General features: G+C 51.9%; 6 protein-coding genes across 6 annotated transcripts; 3 read left to right on the forward strand and 3 right to left on the reverse strand.

Moving 5' to 3' along the window:
- Window positions 1–415: 415 nt before the first annotated feature.
- Window positions 416–1021, forward strand: J4E93_009120 (putative secondary metabolism biosynthetic enzyme; the record flags this gene model as incomplete). The annotated part of the gene is made up of 2 exons (XM_049347014.1): window positions 416–455; window positions 510–1021. The coding sequence occupies 2 exons, from the start codon at window positions 416–418 to the stop codon at window positions 1019–1021; spliced, it is 552 nt and encodes a 183-aa protein (XP_049195969.1).
- Window positions 1022–1088: 67 nt separating this feature from the next.
- J4E93_009121 (uncharacterized protein) lies at window positions 1089–1298 on the forward strand (the record flags this gene model as incomplete). The annotated part of the gene is made up of 2 exons (XM_049347015.1): window positions 1089–1172; window positions 1224–1298. The coding sequence occupies 2 exons, from the start codon at window positions 1089–1091 to the stop codon at window positions 1296–1298; spliced, it is 159 nt and encodes a 52-aa protein (XP_049195970.1).
- A 576-nt stretch (window positions 1299–1874) lies between these two features.
- On the reverse strand, window positions 1875–9179 carry J4E93_009122 (Type I Iterative PKS; the record flags this gene model as incomplete). Its single annotated transcript, XM_049347016.1, has 3 exons — window positions 1875–3207; window positions 3259–8111; window positions 8163–9179. 3 exons carry the CDS (start codon window positions 9177–9179, stop codon window positions 1875–1877), a joined length of 7203 nt encoding a protein of 2400 aa, XP_049195971.1.
- Window positions 9180–10563: 1384 nt separating this feature from the next.
- Window positions 10564–11578, forward strand: J4E93_009123 (uncharacterized protein; the record flags this gene model as incomplete). Its single annotated transcript, XM_049347017.1, has 3 exons — window positions 10564–10683; window positions 10740–11209; window positions 11263–11578. The coding sequence occupies 3 exons, from the start codon at window positions 10564–10566 to the stop codon at window positions 11576–11578; spliced, it is 906 nt and encodes a 301-aa protein (XP_049195972.1).
- Window positions 11579–12210: 632 nt separating this feature from the next.
- Window positions 12211–13953, reverse strand: J4E93_009124 (uncharacterized protein; the record flags this gene model as incomplete). The annotated part of the gene is made up of 1 exon (XM_049347018.1): window positions 12211–13953. The coding sequence occupies one exon, from the start codon at window positions 13951–13953 to the stop codon at window positions 12211–12213; it is 1743 nt and encodes a 580-aa protein (XP_049195973.1).
- A 953-nt stretch (window positions 13954–14906) lies between these two features.
- On the reverse strand, window positions 14907–16814 carry J4E93_009125 (uncharacterized protein; the record flags this gene model as incomplete). Its single annotated transcript, XM_049347019.1, has 6 exons — window positions 14907–15533; window positions 15587–15992; window positions 16048–16267; window positions 16320–16470; window positions 16526–16585; window positions 16641–16814. 6 exons carry the CDS (start codon window positions 16812–16814, stop codon window positions 14907–14909), a joined length of 1638 nt encoding a protein of 545 aa, XP_049195974.1.
- Window positions 16815–17813: the final 999 nt, after the last annotated feature.

Below are 17813 nucleotides of genomic sequence, written 5' to 3' on the forward strand. Positions count from 1 at the left end.
ACTGCGTTTGGTGGTTGCTGAGTAGGTGAAGATGACCACGCAAAGTCATTGCAATCGGATCATCATGAGACGAGCGCGAACACAAGAATGTAATACACGGACCGCAATCTTACAGGATGCTGACCTTGCATTAGTGTGACGGGCCGCGGGTGGGTGTGCTACAGCCAATTAGGAGCCATCAAAATAATCATAAATGTAAACATCAAGCTGTGCCACGCTCGTGCACGCTGCTTAGAAATGTTGCTTTCCTGCTAGACAAGGCTGCAGGTGACCGTGCAGTGTCACGTGGCTACTCAACTCACGGAGAAAGAACCATGGAGCAGAACCATGATATTGGCCAGCTCGCGCTATAACCGACTGCATCTAACTGCAACCTACATACCATTCTCACCATACCCGCTGCACCTCCGACAACATGCCTGGAAAGACGTATCTCATCACCGGAGCTAACCGCGGTACGTGCCTTTGACCTACTTGGGACTGCTAAACTGATTTGACTTGATGTGCAGGCATCGGCCGCGGCATGTTCGACCATTATGTCGCACAGCCAAACAACACCCTCATCGCGGCAGTGCGCGATCCTGCCGGTGCTCAAGCCCTGCTCAGTGTTTCCAAAGGCGAGAACACCAAAGTTCTCATCGTCAAGATCGACTCGGCATCCAAGACGGACCCATACGAGGCCGTGAAGGGCATCGACAAAATCGACGTCGTCATCTCAGCTGCTGGTATCGCGCCGCTCAACACTGTCGCCGATGTGCCGCTCGAAGAGTTCGAGAACGCTCTCCAGGTCAATGCCATCTCCGTCATGATACTGTACAAGGCTACTCTGCCCTTGCTCAAGAAGTCAGACTCGGCCCGCTTCGCCTTCATAAGCGCTGCTGGCGGCAGTATCAACAACATGCCTGAGTTTCCCTACCCCAATATCAGCTATACCGGCTCCAAGGCGCTCGCCAACGTCATGGTCCGCAAGATGGGTATGGAAAACGACTGGCTGATCACGCTGTGCATTCATCCTGGGTAAGATATCTCCAAGATGTCGTGTGATGCCGAAGTTGACATGTCGTGTGATTAGTCTCGTCCAAACAGACATGGGCAACATGGGCGCACGCGCTTTCGGTCTGGAGAAGGCACCTCTCACCCTCGAGGACAGCAGCAAGAACACTGCGCACATTGTGAGTTTGACAACCCCTCTACTACGTTGTCTGTCGTTAACGGGGCTCTAGGTCGACAATGCCACCAAGAAGGATCATTCTGAGCAATTCTTCAACGAGACCATTGACCGCCGCTACCCCTGGTGAGACGGGATGTTTGATGGTGGAGGGAGGATCGTGTCTGGGCGATATGAGGATGGGCATATCAGATTGTGCGACATGAAACTGGACTTGCAAATCATTATTGTAGTTGGCATATCGAAGTAAATCATTTGCACCTGACGCGTTGTGAGGAAAGTTGCAGACAGCGGTTAGTTTGAGGTTCTTTGCCACGTTGCGATCGTGGAAGCTTGCTGTGAAATAACTCTGAGATTGGAGATGTGTACGACAAAGAGTCCGAGTACGTCGGAGAAGAAGTACGAATGCAACGAGTGGTGTTGAGTTTGTCATCGTGAGAGGCAAGGCGAGCGGGGCCGAAGTGTTGGAGATCTTGATGGGCCGCCTCCAACCTTGGAATGCGACACTAGGCCCACTTGGGTTGAAGATCAGGGGCTCGATCCATGACGTCACGTGTCGAGTGCGAGCCTCGGCTTCGATGCAACACAACCATCGTTCTCGATTTATCGCACGAAGATACACCTGAGATTCGTTGAATCATAAAGCTCTATTGTCCTCTCTCTCCCAGCACCGCGCTATGACAACCAACCTCCTCCGATATGCCCTCTACTTCGCCACATTGGCTGCCTGAATCTTCGCGACAATCTTCTCCGCCAAACTCAACAAGCTTGGCGCACTGGTGACTTCCAGAGTCGTCAAGTCGGCGCCGAGCTGAACGCGACACCAGTTCCTGAACTCAACAGCTGCAAGCGAGTCCAATCCATATGCCGACAATGGCTTTGCGGGCTCAAGAGGCTCGTCGACGCGCAGCGTCAACATGAATTGCTTGTTCGCAACATCGACAGCCAGCGGCAACGCGACGTGCATCTCCGCACCAGTCTTCACAGTCATCAAGAGCGCCTGAATCTCCTTGTTCGCTCCAGAAGCGTCAGCGGTGCTGCTACCGGCTGAGTTGCCGAACAGCAAGGATGAAAAGCGCGCATCGGTCAACAAACGCGACGACGGGGCTTGCGGGACGGCGATGGATGTGATGAGCTGCGCGCAAGAAGACGGATTGACTGGAGTGTCTTCTTGCTGCATGATGCTGAACCGCACGATCTTGTGGAAGAGCGCCTCGTTAATGGGCGTCCACGCCGAAGTATCGAGCGCAGTGATGAGGTTGGAGTGCTCAGCCATGTATCCCACGTCTTCAATCGCGCCGAGGTCGACCGAGTTACCCTTCAGGCCCAGACCTCTTCTGTAGTATGCGAAGCTGTCCAGAAAGACGTTCGCGGCTGCATAGTTGGCTTGTGCAGGCTGTCCGATGAGACCGGAGATGGAGGACAACATCGTGAAGAACTCCAGGTTGTGACTCATTTCCAGGGCGACGCTGTGCAGGTTCCAAGTCCCGGCAACTTTCGATGTAATCGCCCCATGGTACTCCTCGTGTGTCATGGTCTCGAAGGGCTTGTCGCGAAGCACCATGGCGCCTTGAACAATTCCTCCGACAGGCATCGTGGCGCTCTTGAATGCGTTGCGAACGTCTTCCACTTTGGCTACGTCCCCGCGTACCAGGTCCACCTGGCAGCCTTCAGCGGCAAGATCTTTCAGCACTGCTTGAGACCTGGAATCATCGTAGCCACTCCTGCCAATGATGACGACGTTGCGAGCACCGTGTCGAGCCATGTCGACTGCCATCGATCCGCACAGGCCCTTGAGTCCACCTACAATGAGGTACGATAGATCGCCGCGGAGCTGTAGCGTCCGCGGAGCAGGACGCACTGGCACAACGGGATCCGCATCGGCGAGGCCTTTGTTCGAGATGATGATCTTGCCAATGTGATTGGCGCTTCGTAAGAAACGAAGGGCCGAAGGGATGTCATTGTATGGGAAGAGTTCAATAGGAGAGATTGGTTTGACTCCACGCGTCACTATCATGTGCATCATCTTGCGCATGAGTCTGGAGAAGATTAGTCGGCCGTCGTCTCAGCGACAGAAAGTGAGTACTTACACTGCAATAACCTCATCTGAAACATGCTTATGCGACATATCGAAGCAGCGATACGATGCGTTCCGGGCGAAGGGCTCCATGGAGAGTGTATTGCGATCGATGTGATCCTTTTTGCCCAACTCCACCATGGTTCCGCCTTCGGCGATGCAGCGCCAAGATGCGTCGAGCAAGTCTCCGGTGAGCGAGTTGAGGACGATGTCGACTCCATATCCATCGGTGCTATCCATGAGCTGGGCCTCAAAGTCGATGGTTCGGGAGTTGTAAATGTGTTCTTCGGGTATCGCAAAGGTATCCTGCAGGAACTGTTTCTTGGCTTCTTGTCCTACCGTGGCGTATACCGTGGCTCCAACCGCCTGGCATATTTGGATGGCTGCTATACCCAAGCCTCCCGTAGCCGAATGGATCAGTACGCGATCTCCATGCTTGAGATTCGCTAGGTCGAACAGACTGTACAGTGCCGTCAAGTACACAGACGGCAGTGTCGCAGCATCTTCGTACGAGAGCCACTCAGGTATGGCAATCGTACGCTCAGTAGTGGCGATGATACGATTCGCGAATGTGCCCTTCTCAAACACCAGCACGCGCTGACCAACATGGAAGGGTATGTTGAGCTTCGCGCCAACACGGCGAATCACTCCTGCGCCCTCGAGGCCCAGCAGATGGTTGTTCTCCGGGACAATGCCCATGGTGACGGCGACATCTTTGAAGTTGAGCGCGGAGGCGAAGAGCTCTACTTCGACCTTGTTGTTGGCCAAGGGCAGCTCCTCCGAGTCAACCTCAACGTAGTGGAGCGAATCTATCTGTCCCACGCGCTCGGCGATCAAACGGACCGTTGTTGGAGCTTCGTGAAGTCGCAGATCAACGGGAAGGGCGCCAGACGTCTTCGCCTGCTCGGCTGCATTGATGTCATCATCGCCAAGGATGCGGCTGACGTGAAGAACGCCATCGCGTTCCACGTACTCGCCCTCAAAGCCTTTGATAGACGACGTTTTCTGCACTTCCCTCAGTAGTAGGTCAATGGACGGCACTGCGTGTTCGTTGGTCGCGTCTTCGATATCGAGAGTTGTAAGCTTCATGGACGGGTCTTCGGTGCGAACACTCCTGCACAGGCCGTGAATCATAGCGCCATCAGGGTTCGTGACTTTCCACTGTGCCGCCTTGCTGACCCAAAGAATCTTGTTCCTCATCTGCAGGAGTTGCTGGACAGCGACCCATTGCGCAGGCGACAGAGTCGGCAGCTGCGGCGTCTCAAGCTCTGAGATTACTAAGACGGTCGCGTCTTTGCGAAGACGTTCATCGAGATCTTCAAGGCGAACGTGCTTGACGTCCCAACTACGATCTGACAGGTCTTTCGTAATCGCGTCGCAGACCTGCCCAGGGTCGTTCAAGTGTACAACATCGAGAGGCAAGGTGGTCGGTTCGCTTTGGTCGTAAGATTGGACGGCCAGGTATGCATGGGACAGAGATGCAGAGTCGCCGCAGTCCACCGTATGCACTACCCTGAAGCCACGGGAGTCGAAAAGCTCCGCACTATCGCGCAAAAAGCCATTTGTCGCAGACCCACCAGCCAGGCTCGCGTCCACGTCCGGGTTCCATGGACAACGCTGCTCGAGTACCAGGATGTGTCCGTTGGTCTCGAGAATCTTTTGGACGTTACCCATGATCACTTCGATGGTCTCTTGTGCGCCTGGCGGCAGACGCAGGACAACGAGGTCAGTATCTCGCAGCGACTCGTCGGGCTCTTTCTCAAGAGGCTTGCCCAAGTCCAACAGCTGAAACGAAGTTCTAGGCACTTGTTCGTACTTGCTTTGAGCGTCGATGATTGCAGGGGCGTCGTGAGTCAAGAAGGTGTAGCTCTTGAAAGCGTTTCGAACTTTGGAGGCGGAAGACAACCCCTCGAGCCAAACGCTAGCCGATTCTCCGGGAATCAGTGAAGCTTCGACTACCTTTGCATTAGCCTTCTTGTGCGCGATCAGATCCGCGATCTCTCGAACTTGTTGCCAACCCGCGGCTTTGATCGACCCGCAGGCCTGTGGGCTCAGTGTAAGATCTGGGCCCCAGACCAATCTGCTGTATGAGTGAGCAGCGTATGGATTATCCTGGAAATCGAGCATGTGGTAGTGCAGGCCAGTCAACTTGAACACGAGGCCGCCCGTGGAGGGATCGTAGACCTTCGCACTGGACGAATGGTTCTTGGCCAGATCTTTGCGACCAGGCCCGGAAAATACAGTCTTCGATACCGAGATCGCGGTTTCGCGCAGATTTGTGTCTGTCTTGACGACGACATCGTCGATGATGGCGGGGACCAGCACCGCGTTGACGCTACTCTTGATGCCGCGCCAGAGCCCCGGGGCGCAGGATTGCATGCAGCCATCGAATGCTGCAGGATGGATAGGATACGCTGACTGCGTAAAATCGGATTCTGGGAAGCTGAAGTCGACTTGAGATCTGCATTGTCTTGATCCGGATGTTGCTTCGACGGACTGAAGTTTCTGGAAGGCCTTGCCGAAGTTGTAGCCCACATCAGACATGGACTTGTACCAAAGAGCTGCTGGGGTAGCGTGTTGCAGTGGAGTAATATCGCTTCCAGATGCGGGCATGTCCGTGTCTTTCTCCATGCGGACCTGGCCTTTGCAGTGGTCCACCCAAGAGCCTGCAACGAGGGACCTCACAACCCAGAAATACCAAGAGTCTTTCAGACTGGCGAAAGGTGCAAGCGTCAGCATGATCTTTGTATCCTTCCCTTCTTCCAGGACGAGGGCCTTGTCGAAAGAGACGTTGCGCAGACGGACTTGCTGTTTGTGCTTCAGGACTGCGCCGGTCTGGGATCGCAGGACTGCATCCGTTTGCATCATAGCTTCGATAGCCATGCACATGTAGCCTGCTCCAGGAAAGACGACATCGGGGCCAAGGCGATGGTCCTTCAACCAAGGAAGATCTTCAAGCCTGAGAGATTTCTTCCATGCAGGCGCTTGCCAGGCTGTTCCGAGTACCTTGGATCCCAAGAGGTCGTGATGAGGGAACTTCCGGTCTCTCCATTCCTGACTGGCTTCGTTCTCGTACCAGTAGTCGGTGCTGTGGTTCCAGGAGTAATTGGGCAAGTCAGTCACGACTTTGGACCGCGCAGGAATGCAGTTGACCTTGGTAAAGTCCACGTCGTAGCCAGCGACAAATAGCCGCCCGGCTACGTCGAAGATGGCGTTTTCTGCATCCTTGCCACGCGTCAAGGCGGAGCAGTACTGCACTTTCGAACCGCCACCAGGTAGCGCTTTCTTGACCTGTGCGGTGGGTCCAGCCAATGCGCCAGACGGCCCAACCTCAATGAGAAAGTTGACTGATTCTCCACCAAAGAGCATATGGTCGAGAGCTTGTTCGAACATTACTGGTTGCACCATGTTGTGCTTCCAGTACGCGATATCCACTGGATGGTTGATCAGGTCACCATCAACGGACGAAAACATCTTCGTCTTGGAGTGAGTACCGGTTGTACGAAACGAGTCGGCTTCGAGACATTTGACGTATTCTTCTCCTGCGGCTCCCATGAAAGATGAGTGGTACGCCATGTCGACCTGAAGCATGCGAGCGAAGTGCTGGTCCACAACTAGCTCCACGCGCACAGCATCCAGACTGTCAACGATTCCAGATAGAGTGACACTGTTTGGGCTGTTGTAACAGGCGATTGTAACGGCTTTCGATCCCGGATCTGCTAGTCTAGCCTTCGCGATGTAGGGCTGGACATCTTCCGCTCCGATGCCAACAGCCATCATGCCCATTTTGGCGGTTTGCAAGTCCCGGGTCGCCTTCGATGCATATCCACGATAGTAGGCGGCCTTGATCGCATTGTCTTCCGTCAAGAGTCCAGCTGCATATGCGGCAGCGATCTCTCCTGAAGAATGACCCACCACGGCTTCAGCATGGATACCCCAGTTGCGGAAGACAGTGACGATAGCTATCTGTAGGGCTGTGACGAGTGGCTGTGAGAACTCGGGATCGCGCAGTTTCTCAGGGCTCCGGACTTCGGTAAGCTCCTTGAGGAGAGACCATTCAGGCGGATGTACCAGACTTTGGAGAACCTTGTCGAGTCGCTCGATGACCACGCGCGCTTCTGCAAAGTTCTGTAGCAACGCTTTACCCATCTGCGACCATTGGGCGCCTTGTCCAGTGAAAATGAACCCGATTCTTGGAGCATCTGAGTTCTTCTTTCCGTAGGCGATGGCGTTGGAATCCAGTGATAGGTCTTTCGCAACGATGTACCCTCGATGGAAGTGTCGAGAACGTCGCTCCGAGAGCGTGTAAGCAAGGTCAGGTAGGTCTACAGTTGTCCTCGGATCCAAAAGATGTTTGCCCAACGAAGCAGTGTAAGCTTTGATCGAGTTTTCGTCGTTTGCAGAGAAAAGCAAGATGTGTGGTCTGGAAACCGCAACGTCATCTGCCAGTAGATCCCCAAAGCCGTCACCAACCGAAGACACAAAGTTCTTCTTCTCTTCGGGCACTTGGTCAATGATGACATGAGCATTCGACCCGCCGTACCCGAAAGAGTTGACGCTCGCACGTCTGGGACCACTTTGAGCAGGCCAGGGTATGGTGTATCGAGTTGCGCGAACTCTTGAGCCTTCAAAGTCGATGTTTGGGTTAGGGTCGATGAAGGTAGGGTTACCTGGAATCTTCCCCTTCTCTACAGACATGATGGCTTTCATGAGTCCTGAGATACCGGCTGCTGGCTCTGAGTGACCGACGTTACTCTTGATTGATCCCATTATCAGAGGTGCGTTCTCAGGTCTCGAGGAAAAGAAGACTGATGCAACACCCTTGACTTCTTGTGGGTCACCCGCTTGTGTTCCGGTACCATGCATCTAGATGGCGTTAGCTTAATGCTGTGCTGTGAAGAGAAGTAGATAGCATACCTCAATGTAGCCGGTGGCTGACAGGTCAGAAATCCCAGCGTTGGCGTAAGCCGCCCTCGTGGCCTTCGCCTGAGCCTCAGAACTGGGGCTTGCGATACCCGGAGTTTTCCCATCACTGTTGGTAGAGGTACCACGTATGATCGCTCGGATCGGATCGCCATCTCGCTCCGCATCGCAAAGACGCTTCAGCATCACGCAGTTGATAGCTTCGCCTTTGATGTAGCCGTCGGCTTTCTTGTCGAAGGTGTGACAGCGACCTGATAGCGAGGACGCTCCCTTCATTGGCCCGCTGTCCATGTTGTGTTCCGGGTTGAAGTAGAGGTTGGCACCCGCAACAAGAGCACCATCGATCTCGCCACTCGAAAGGTATCGGCATGCCACATCGACACCGACAAGACTTCCCGAGCAGGCTGTGTCAATCGTCATACTTGGTCCATGGATGTTCAAGAAGTGGCTGATGCGGTTGCTGAGAATGGCACGACCAACGCCGATGGTGACAGAGGGAGCTCGATCATCAGGGTCTCTGGCCTGCATATCGGCGTAGTCAACTCCATAAGAGCCGACGAAGCAACCGATTGCTTCGCCATCAAGCTTCTCGAGAGGGATTCCGGCATTCTCGAGACACTCGTAGACAACCTCCAGAAGTTGGCGCTGCTGCGGGTCCATGGCAATAGCATCAAGCTTGCCCGTGCTGAAGAAGGCGGCATCAAATTTCTTTGGATCGATGTTCTCGAGGAACATCCCACCGGGCGATCTCATGGTCTTTGGCTTCTTGGATCCGTCATGATGGGTATCGAGACGAAATCGACTTTGCGGTGGTGTATTGTCTGCGATGCCACCACGCTCGAGGAAGTCCCATAGCGCATGTGGAGAATTGCTGTCCCCAGGAAGACGACATCCCATGCCAACAACAGCGATAGGTTCTTGTGTGTATCTACGGGGCTTCGGGGCAGCAGAAACTGCTGAAGCTCGTTGGTTGAGGCCGTAGTCCTCATGGCCTGACTCGTTGATAACCATGTTGAGGCAGGAAGTGATCAAAGGTTTGCAATGGTGAAGACGGAAGAAATCTGGTCTAGTATGGTAAGGGGAGCTGGAAGTGTTAGCACGAAGCTATAGTAATGAATTGTGAGTCCCAAGCTCACTCTACTTCTTCTCTATCTCGTCCGAATAATTTCGTCCTAGTCCACAGGCTCTCTAAAGTGTAGTATGCGCAGCAATGCTAGGAAGAATTTAACAACGCAGTTGAAAAGGTGCAAACTTCCTGATAAAGAAAGGGCTTCGCTGGGATCTTGCAAAGTACACTGGGACGATAACGTAGTCACTGCGATTGGTCTACTCGCGCTTGTATCATTGTATCGCTGAGGCCTGTCTGTCTCTACCAGCTTGCACGACACCTCGTTCTTGCGCACCGTAATCTCTGACGTTGCGTATCATGAGCCTGACGTTAGACGTTCATGACACCACCAGCTTCAACCGTAGACAGTGTTTGCACTCTTGCGTCTGCAAAGTCAGCCTCGCAGTTGTTGAGGTAGGTGGAAACATGGTAGTATGTCACCTGAGAGATAACGCAAAAAATGCGAGCCTCTTGCTACTCTCCTAGGGTCGTTGTGCTACCCTGACTTCGGCAGTCGCTTCTGAATTTGGTTAGACCTGTGGCGTTAGTTCGTGGGGTTGACAAAGCCACCAAGGATCAGCCTCACCAACTGCTCGCGGCCGGCATTGGTGGCTCGGGTTCCGAAACTCCATCCAATCATCCCCTCTCACGATAGGCAGTATCATTCACGCAAGAATTTGGTCGCTGGGACTATCGGAACTGCTGACATGCAGTCAGCAAGACGTTACCGAAAGACGTCGGGGTGAAGCACGATTAATTTATGAAGCTGATGTGAGATTATGGCTTGTGAACAAAGTGGACATTCCGCATACATCTGCAACGTTTCTTCCAAATCGGTTGCGATTGGTGTGACGGCAAATGGCTGGACGGAGATTATGCGGTCAGCACAAGGCGCCATCTTTAGAACCCTGGCATAGTTCGGTACGCAACGATATGTACTCAGCTGAACTTGGCTGTGGTTTTCGATTACTTTGCATATGTCTGTGACCCAGCGTCATGTAGTAGCTTTGCGCAAGGCTCTGACCCTGCGTTCGTGTAGCGTTTGATGCTGACTTCCCCGTAGCACTTCCACAATGTCTGACTCGTAGGTATACTCTCTGGGTGATGAATTATAGTTGTGGGTATCAAATTCATGTCAGTAGTTGGTGGTATACGTAACGCATTCATTGAGCGCAATTCTCTTTAGAATCTGATATTCTCAAAGACGGCTTGAGATAAGAAGCATCTTCCGAATCCGTGGCAAAGTTGTTGAACTCCTCCAGGATCCTTACATAATCATACAGTATCATGGTAATCGACACCCAGGAAGTTGAGTTCAAGACCATTGATGGTCTCACTTTGCGTGGTGACCTGTACAATGCTGCAGTGTCGTCCGGAAAGGGGCCTGCGGTCATTATTACGCCAGGTGTATGATCTTCTAGACGGTTCAAAGAAGTTATCAGACCGAAAGCTGACGATGATAGTTCAATTGCGTCAAAGAGATGTTTGTACCAGATGTCGCCGAACAGTTCCAGAAGAACGGTATCACAGCACTGATCTATGACCCGCGAACGCTCGGCCTGAGCGATGGGTTGCCGCGCAACGACATCGATCCAGCGAGACAAGTATCCGACTACTCCGACGCAGTCACTTTCGTCAAGAGTCTTCCAAACGTCGATTCTTCAATGATTGGTATCTGGGGTATGTCGTTCAGCGGTGTCATTGCACTGTCTGCTACAGCTCTGGACCCACGCATTCGCTTCTGCATCGCCATCTGCCCGCTCTTGAACCTCGAATACGAAGCATCTAAGTTTCCCAAAGTGCTTGCCAAACTCCAACAAGACCGGGAGTCGCAGCTCACAGGTAACAAGCCTCTATATGTCCCAGTGTTGACTGCTGAGGGCAAAAACCCCGCTGGGATGGGATTGGGAGCAGACAAGGAGGAGTTTGACTAGTAAGTCCAAAGATTCTGATAAGTGACGATGTATAACTGACCGGTGTTTGTAGTATGGTCAACGCCAAAACGCGTGGCGCCCCGCGACACGAAAATCACACAACGTTCCAATCGTACTACAAGATAAAGCTATGGCAACCACAAGGTATCATGAGATACCTGGACCGTACACCTGTGTTGATGGTAGTGCCGGAGCTGGACCAGATCTCGCCCCCCGAGGCGCAGATTGCGCTTCATGCGACGTTCCCGGAGCCGAAGGTGTTGCACATTGCTCCTGGCAAGGGGCATTTGGATGTGTTGAGTGGAGATGACTTCCCCATGCTGTCAGATTTGCAGGCCGCTTTCGTCAAGAAGATTGTCGCAGTCTAGTCGTGACAAATCGACCCACATTTGGCTCCCCTTGGATGGGCAAAGATAGTTTGACTTCCATATCAACAATATATCAACCACCTATTACAACACTTCTATCACGTTCATCTCTTATCAATCTCGACTATGACTAGTCACTCAGATCGAGTTCATGACCAGTACCCACGCGAGCCGGAACAACTCACGACTATATACGTAGTTCCTGATACTGTTGACACACACCTACGTCGCCTAGGATGGCTCAGAACCACCACTGAGAGCTGGAAAGAGAGTTTTGAGTGCCATATGTATACTTTATCAATGACGCGAAAGATTGTAGACATGACATGGCGTTGGAAGCTTTCGACAGTCAAGAACATGAGCGTAGGGGTTCTTCGCGTGATCTTGCAGCCTGGAAATTACCAACATCTCTTCACTCATGCATGTAGTAGCTAGAGCAAATGGCTTCGATGAACATCGTCAAACGTACCAGATGAATTCTAATAAAACCACTCTAATACGACCGCTCTAATATAACCCTTCTAGTATCTAACACAGCCGTTCTAATACAACCACTCAAGTCAGAGATTGCCTACTGCAGCACAGTGCAAACCACAGACACAAAGATGACTAAACGACGTACTCATCTATCCTTAATGGGCAACGCAGAGTCGACCATCAGCAGCCACCTCCAACGCATCAGAACCGACAGCGGTGACAGCCCAAAAGACATTCTCCGGATCCAACCGACGCTTGATATCCAACAGCCTCGGATAGTTAGTGCCATAAAACTGTGTCTTCCAGTCAATCAGCGGCGAAAAGTTTGCTTCATTCAAATGAGTCCCCGTATCCTCCGGCACGAGATCGTCAATACGCTTTTGCGCAAAGCCGACAAGCTGGTCCTGCAAATGCTGCTTCTCGTTCCAGGAAATCGACGAGTTGAAGTAGCTCTGGATGAGTAATGTATTGACTGCTGTGCGCCAGCTGGGCATCACGGAATTGGGTGCAACGGGCTTACGAAGCGGCGTGATGGAAACGTCTTGGGCGGTGGAGCCGATGATGATCTGCGTAGTATCGGTGATTTCGCGATACGCAGCGATGATCGCGGCTGGGTCGGCTTGACTAACTTCAAGGGGAATGAGACGGCCTGTCATGAGCTCACCGACGACGTAAGGGCCCCATGGTGCGGGACCGAAGTATGTTACGAAATGGTCCAGGTAAGTAGGCGTGGAAGTGATGGTGAGGTTGTAGTCGATATGGAGAGAGTCAAGGTTCGTGGTGAACTCTGACAGCAAGTCGCGCATCTGGTCTTTGGTGTAGTCGGGCCGTGTGACGGCTTGCAGATAGAACTGCAGCGGTAGGGTAGCGAAGGATGATTGCGCTCCACCAGCATTGAGTCCGGGGAGTGCTTTCTGGAAGTAGGTGAATGCTTCCCAGAAGGTGTCGTTGCTCATCTGGCTGCGATCAAAAATGATCGAAGCGCCGCCGACGGGTCCGTCAGGGAATGCACGTAGTGTGACCGCGGTGACGACGCCAAAGGTAGATGGGCCAGCTCCAGCAAGTGCCCAGTAAAGGTCCTCGTTGTGTTCAGGTGTAGCTTTCACGAATGTACCATTCGCAAGGACTACCTCCCATTCAAGCACATTGTCAGAAGCCATTCCGTAAACGCCAGAGAGAGGCGAGTGGCCACCACCCTGGAGAAAGCCTCCTGCGATGCCGACAGTGGCACAGTCGCCACCGACTACCCGGAGGCCAGCATCGTGAGCACCCTTGTATGCCTCATAGCCTCTGACGCCCGCACCGAGCTTCATCGCTGGACCCTTGTGCCAGGGCTGGCTGTAGTTGTGGATTGGTTGAATGGAGTTGAGATCGTGAGTCCAGATACCCAGAGATCCCTGGCCAACCGACTTTCCGTTGAAGTCGTGGCCAGTGTTCTTGATACTGACTCTGATCTTATGCTCATGTGCAAAAGCAAGCCCGGCCGAAACATCAGCTGGCTGGCTAACGTTGATTGCATAAACAGCCAGATGGCCCAGCTCGCATGGCGTAGAGCGATCAGTCCAGGGGTCGCAGGTTGAGTTCTGGAACCAATAGCTCATTGGTGTGGTGGGATCGTCTTCGTAGGTGACTGGTAGCTGCCAATTCTCGCGCAGATAGTTGCACTTCTCCTCGTCGTAGGTTGGGTCGTGGCAAGCTGCGCCCAGTGGTACGGATGCAATGAGCCTGCCCTCAATCGTCGCGTTGAGTTTGTCCCATTGCGATTTGACTGGCCAAGCAGCATCTCCTGGTAGAACACGGCAGTCGGTGTTGTTGGCGTATTGTTCGGCGGAAATGGTGGCAGCCGAAAGCAGCGTTGTAGCAAGTGCTACCACTGTTCGTTGGGGCATCATGACCATCTTAGGAGATCGGGGTAAAGGAGAAGCTATTCAGAGAGAATGATGTAAAATGAGGTCGTTCTTCACTCTTCCAGCGAAGGAAGCCGAGTTGAAGAGACTGTTCGACGCAGTTGATTTGACAGATGATGGGAGCTTCTTTCGACATTTATATTCGTATGATAACATCTCTAGCCTCTCTTCAGACTCGCCTCGGCAGTTGTTTGAACGTGAAAGTTGCCTCTTCGGAAACCGCTCAGTCGTGGCTTGAAGACCTGCGCCACCAACTGCAGACCTTGCTGAACGCCCGACCCACAGTTAGCTCTGGCCTCGTAAGCTGATTGTATGCCGCGGCGAGGGCAACCCTGAGTATCTGGATCATGGCTTCGGTGACTCAAATGGTGGCTGTCAAATGCTTACCGGTATCGCGGCTGAGGCTCGCTGACACAACAGCTGGGCCGTTGGAACCGGGGCTCATTCCATGCACGTTCTTCCCGTGCTGATATTCCATCGGGCTAATCTAACTACAACAGAGACGAGCTGGTACATCTCGTATCCACAGTAGTCCTGGGAGCCAAACCTGAAGCGACGCCCGGCTGAGTTTAGGATGGGCCAGTATGCTCACCTGGAGAGGGTCTGATGCATGGCTAATCGGTCGGCCATGGCGCCTGACCAGGTTCTCAAAGAAACGGTATCTTTCCAGTGCTGTCGGTATTGTAGCAGGCCAAAGCTGTCTCGTGTAATGCTGTCGTTATGTGAGTGGGGGTACAGTCAAGTCCCCCACACATGGCGTTCAGTGCAACACAAGGGCGCCCCGAAACAAGCAATCACGCGGAATGTGGACAAAGAGGGCTCATTCCGAAGGACGCTTTCCGGTATTTTGATGCAAGGATTAATTGCATTCTGCTGGAATGTTCTAAAAGTATTATAAGAGGTGTTATGAAAAGTAAATCTCAGATAAAGTACACACGCCAATATCATGCAACAGCCGCAGGCTTTGCGCCCTTAACGCTCTTCCATTCTCCCGCAAAAGCCAAGAGAAACGTGATCGCAGCCAAAACAGTCGCAAAGAGCCAAGAATCTTTAAGACCGACCATGTAGGACTTTAGCACAGCGACGAGATCGGCCCCCTGAAAGGCATCACGGATCTCCGTCGCACCGACCGCGAAGACTTGCTCGGATGAAATGTTGGGAGCGAGGTCTGCCAGTGCTGAGATCAGTCGGTTGTTGAGAAGTGTCTGCGAGGCCGATACACATATCGCTCCCGCCACTAGCTGAAAGAACATGACTATCGAGGTGACTACTGGTATATCCTCAGGGGCCGAGAAGGCCTGTGCGACAATGACGGGAGCCTGGATGGCTAAGCCGATACCCATACCAACCAGAATCTGGAACCCCACTACTTCCGCGACTTTGGAGTCAAGGTCGAGCGTGTATACGAGGCCGGCCCCGACTGTGAGTAGAGCAGAACCACTGATGAGAAAGATGTGGTAGTAGCCGACCCGGCCGAGGATGAAGCCACTTGCGAGGACGAAAGCTGAAGTTGAGAGAATGAGTGCGAGGTTTCTGATACCACTTTCTGTGGCGGAGAGGTCGTTGATAACCTGAAAGTATTGTGGGAGATTGTATACCAGAAGGAAGTTGGTCGAGTTCAGACTGCGGGTACTTCGTCAGCGATCAGAAGAACATCCTGGCGGTGGGATACGAACAAGAAGATGAATGCCGACAGTGCTGCGACTGTTCGCTGCGTCATAATCCGCGTAACGAGGGAGGCGTTCTCGCCCGCTCGCCACTGCAAGACGGCGAAGAGGACAGTCATGATAACACTGCCTACGAGGGTACCTATAACGTCTGGAGAAGACCAAGGCTTCAGGGTACCACCCCATTGCATAGCGAGCGTGAAGCTGACAAGCGCACCCATGCCGAGGACAATCCCGGGAATATCCATGACCAAGATGAGTTCTTTTCGGCCGATAGGTACTGGCTTGACTGTGGCAGGCAAGTGGAAGTAGATGAAGATGATCAACAGGGCGAAGCCGCCTATTGGCAGATTGATGTAGAATCTAGAATGTAGATATTAGCGAGAGATAGAAAAATAGCACGAGATACCGCACTCACACCCATCGCCAGCTCACCTCGCCAGTGAGCGCACCGCCAAGCGGGGGGCCAGCAACGCTGGCGACACTAAACACGGCGCCGATGAGGCCAATGTATGTTGGAACTTGCGCAGGCTGCACAATGTAGGCCATGGCGGTGTACACGCCACCAGTAACGCCAGCCCCACCAAGTCCAGCGATGGCTCGGCCGACGATGAACGTAAGACTGTTTTGCGAAACGCCTAGGGCCCGTTTAGTCGATGCATCCAATACAATCGGTTAGAGTGAACGTACCGCAGATCAAGCTGCCAACCTCGAACAGGACGACTGCTACCACGAAGGTGATCTTAATATTGAAGTGCTTGTATGCTTTGCCCCATGCTGATTGGAATATGGCCAAGGTGATGAAGAACGCAGCAGCGTACCAGCCGACATCTGGGGCCGACTATGGAGGGTATCAGTTTGGGGCACATCAATGCTGCCAGTACTTGGAGACTAACATGGAAATCATCCGTGATACTTGGGATCGCAGTTGCGATGATGGTCATATCAAGGGCGATCTAGGGTATCATTGGTCAGCCTGCATGTGGTACTACAAAAGTCCAGCCCACTCACCAAGAACATGCTCAACAGCAAGGCGAAGACGACCAGAAAAAACGGCAGCCCGCTTTGATAGCCAGATCCAGGCTTTGCTTGATCATTCTCGGTAGAGCCATGTTGAGTGAGACTGGTGGTGGTTTCTGGTTTGTCGTGCTCATCCGCTACCAGAGGTCGTTCAGTAGAAGCCATCTCGAAATGGAAGTCGGATGTCGGGAGAAGTGTAGAATGGGATAGGCAAAGTTTGGTATTACGTGGGTGCGAAAGCGAGTGCTGCAATACAGGCAAGTGAATGAGCTGGGAGGCATCGGTGAGGGCCTGTCGCCGTCTGTCGCCAGGCGACTGAGCACAAACGTGCAACATTTGTCAGCCATGTCGCGTTGGGTAATCGCGAGTTCCGCAGTCATGTCTGTTTCTTTGTTTTGTCAGTCCTGCTTACCTTGCCTCGTGTGGCGTTATTACCGTGCATGTCAGAATCTCTCCGGGACGGGATTTATCAAGATCAACCCTAGCGTGCAGGACGTCCCGGCGCGTGTCACGGGCCGCTGCACGAAGGAGCTCCCGAGGTCGTTCTTATTAACGATCATGCCCCAGACCGTAGCCAATGAAAATGAGCTCCTTCGTAATCATCATGCAAGGTAAGCCATTAACAGGCCCGCCCTTTTTCTATTATATAAATCCTAATTATTCTATCTTACGTAACCTTTTACAGCAAGCTCTTGTGTTAACAATACTTCTTATTTTTTAAGAGAATCTAATTAGATAGGTTTATATAGAATTTAAAAGTTATAAGTTACTTATTTATATTACTACTATAGTACTATAAAACAAAATAGAAGAACTAAAGTATATATTATACTCTAAGTTAAAAGAAAGTAATATATAAAATAGTTACTACTACGTCTTTATTACTTATATAACACATATATATAACTATAGTAGACTTTATTATTACTACTACTTTTTTAAACTTAAGTGTTTAAATTAGCTACTATAGCTTTATAGTACTTAAAAGTATTTTCTATAAAAGCCTTTACTTTATAAAAACTACTATAAGTAAGTTTATTTTACTAGTTCTAAGTCTTTTTTTTTTTTATTATTATCTTTTTTCTTAATATATTTACGCAGAATATAAAAAAGTATTACTTTATTTTTAGCTAACTTTATAGTATATTATAGTATTAGTATTAA

The sequence above is a fragment of the Alternaria ventricosa genome, assembly GCF_023758065.1.
Source record: "Alternaria ventricosa strain BMP 2768 chromosome Unknown scaffold_19, whole genome shotgun sequence".
Taxonomy (NCBI): Eukaryota; Fungi; Ascomycota; class Dothideomycetes; order Pleosporales; family Pleosporaceae; genus Alternaria; species Alternaria ventricosa.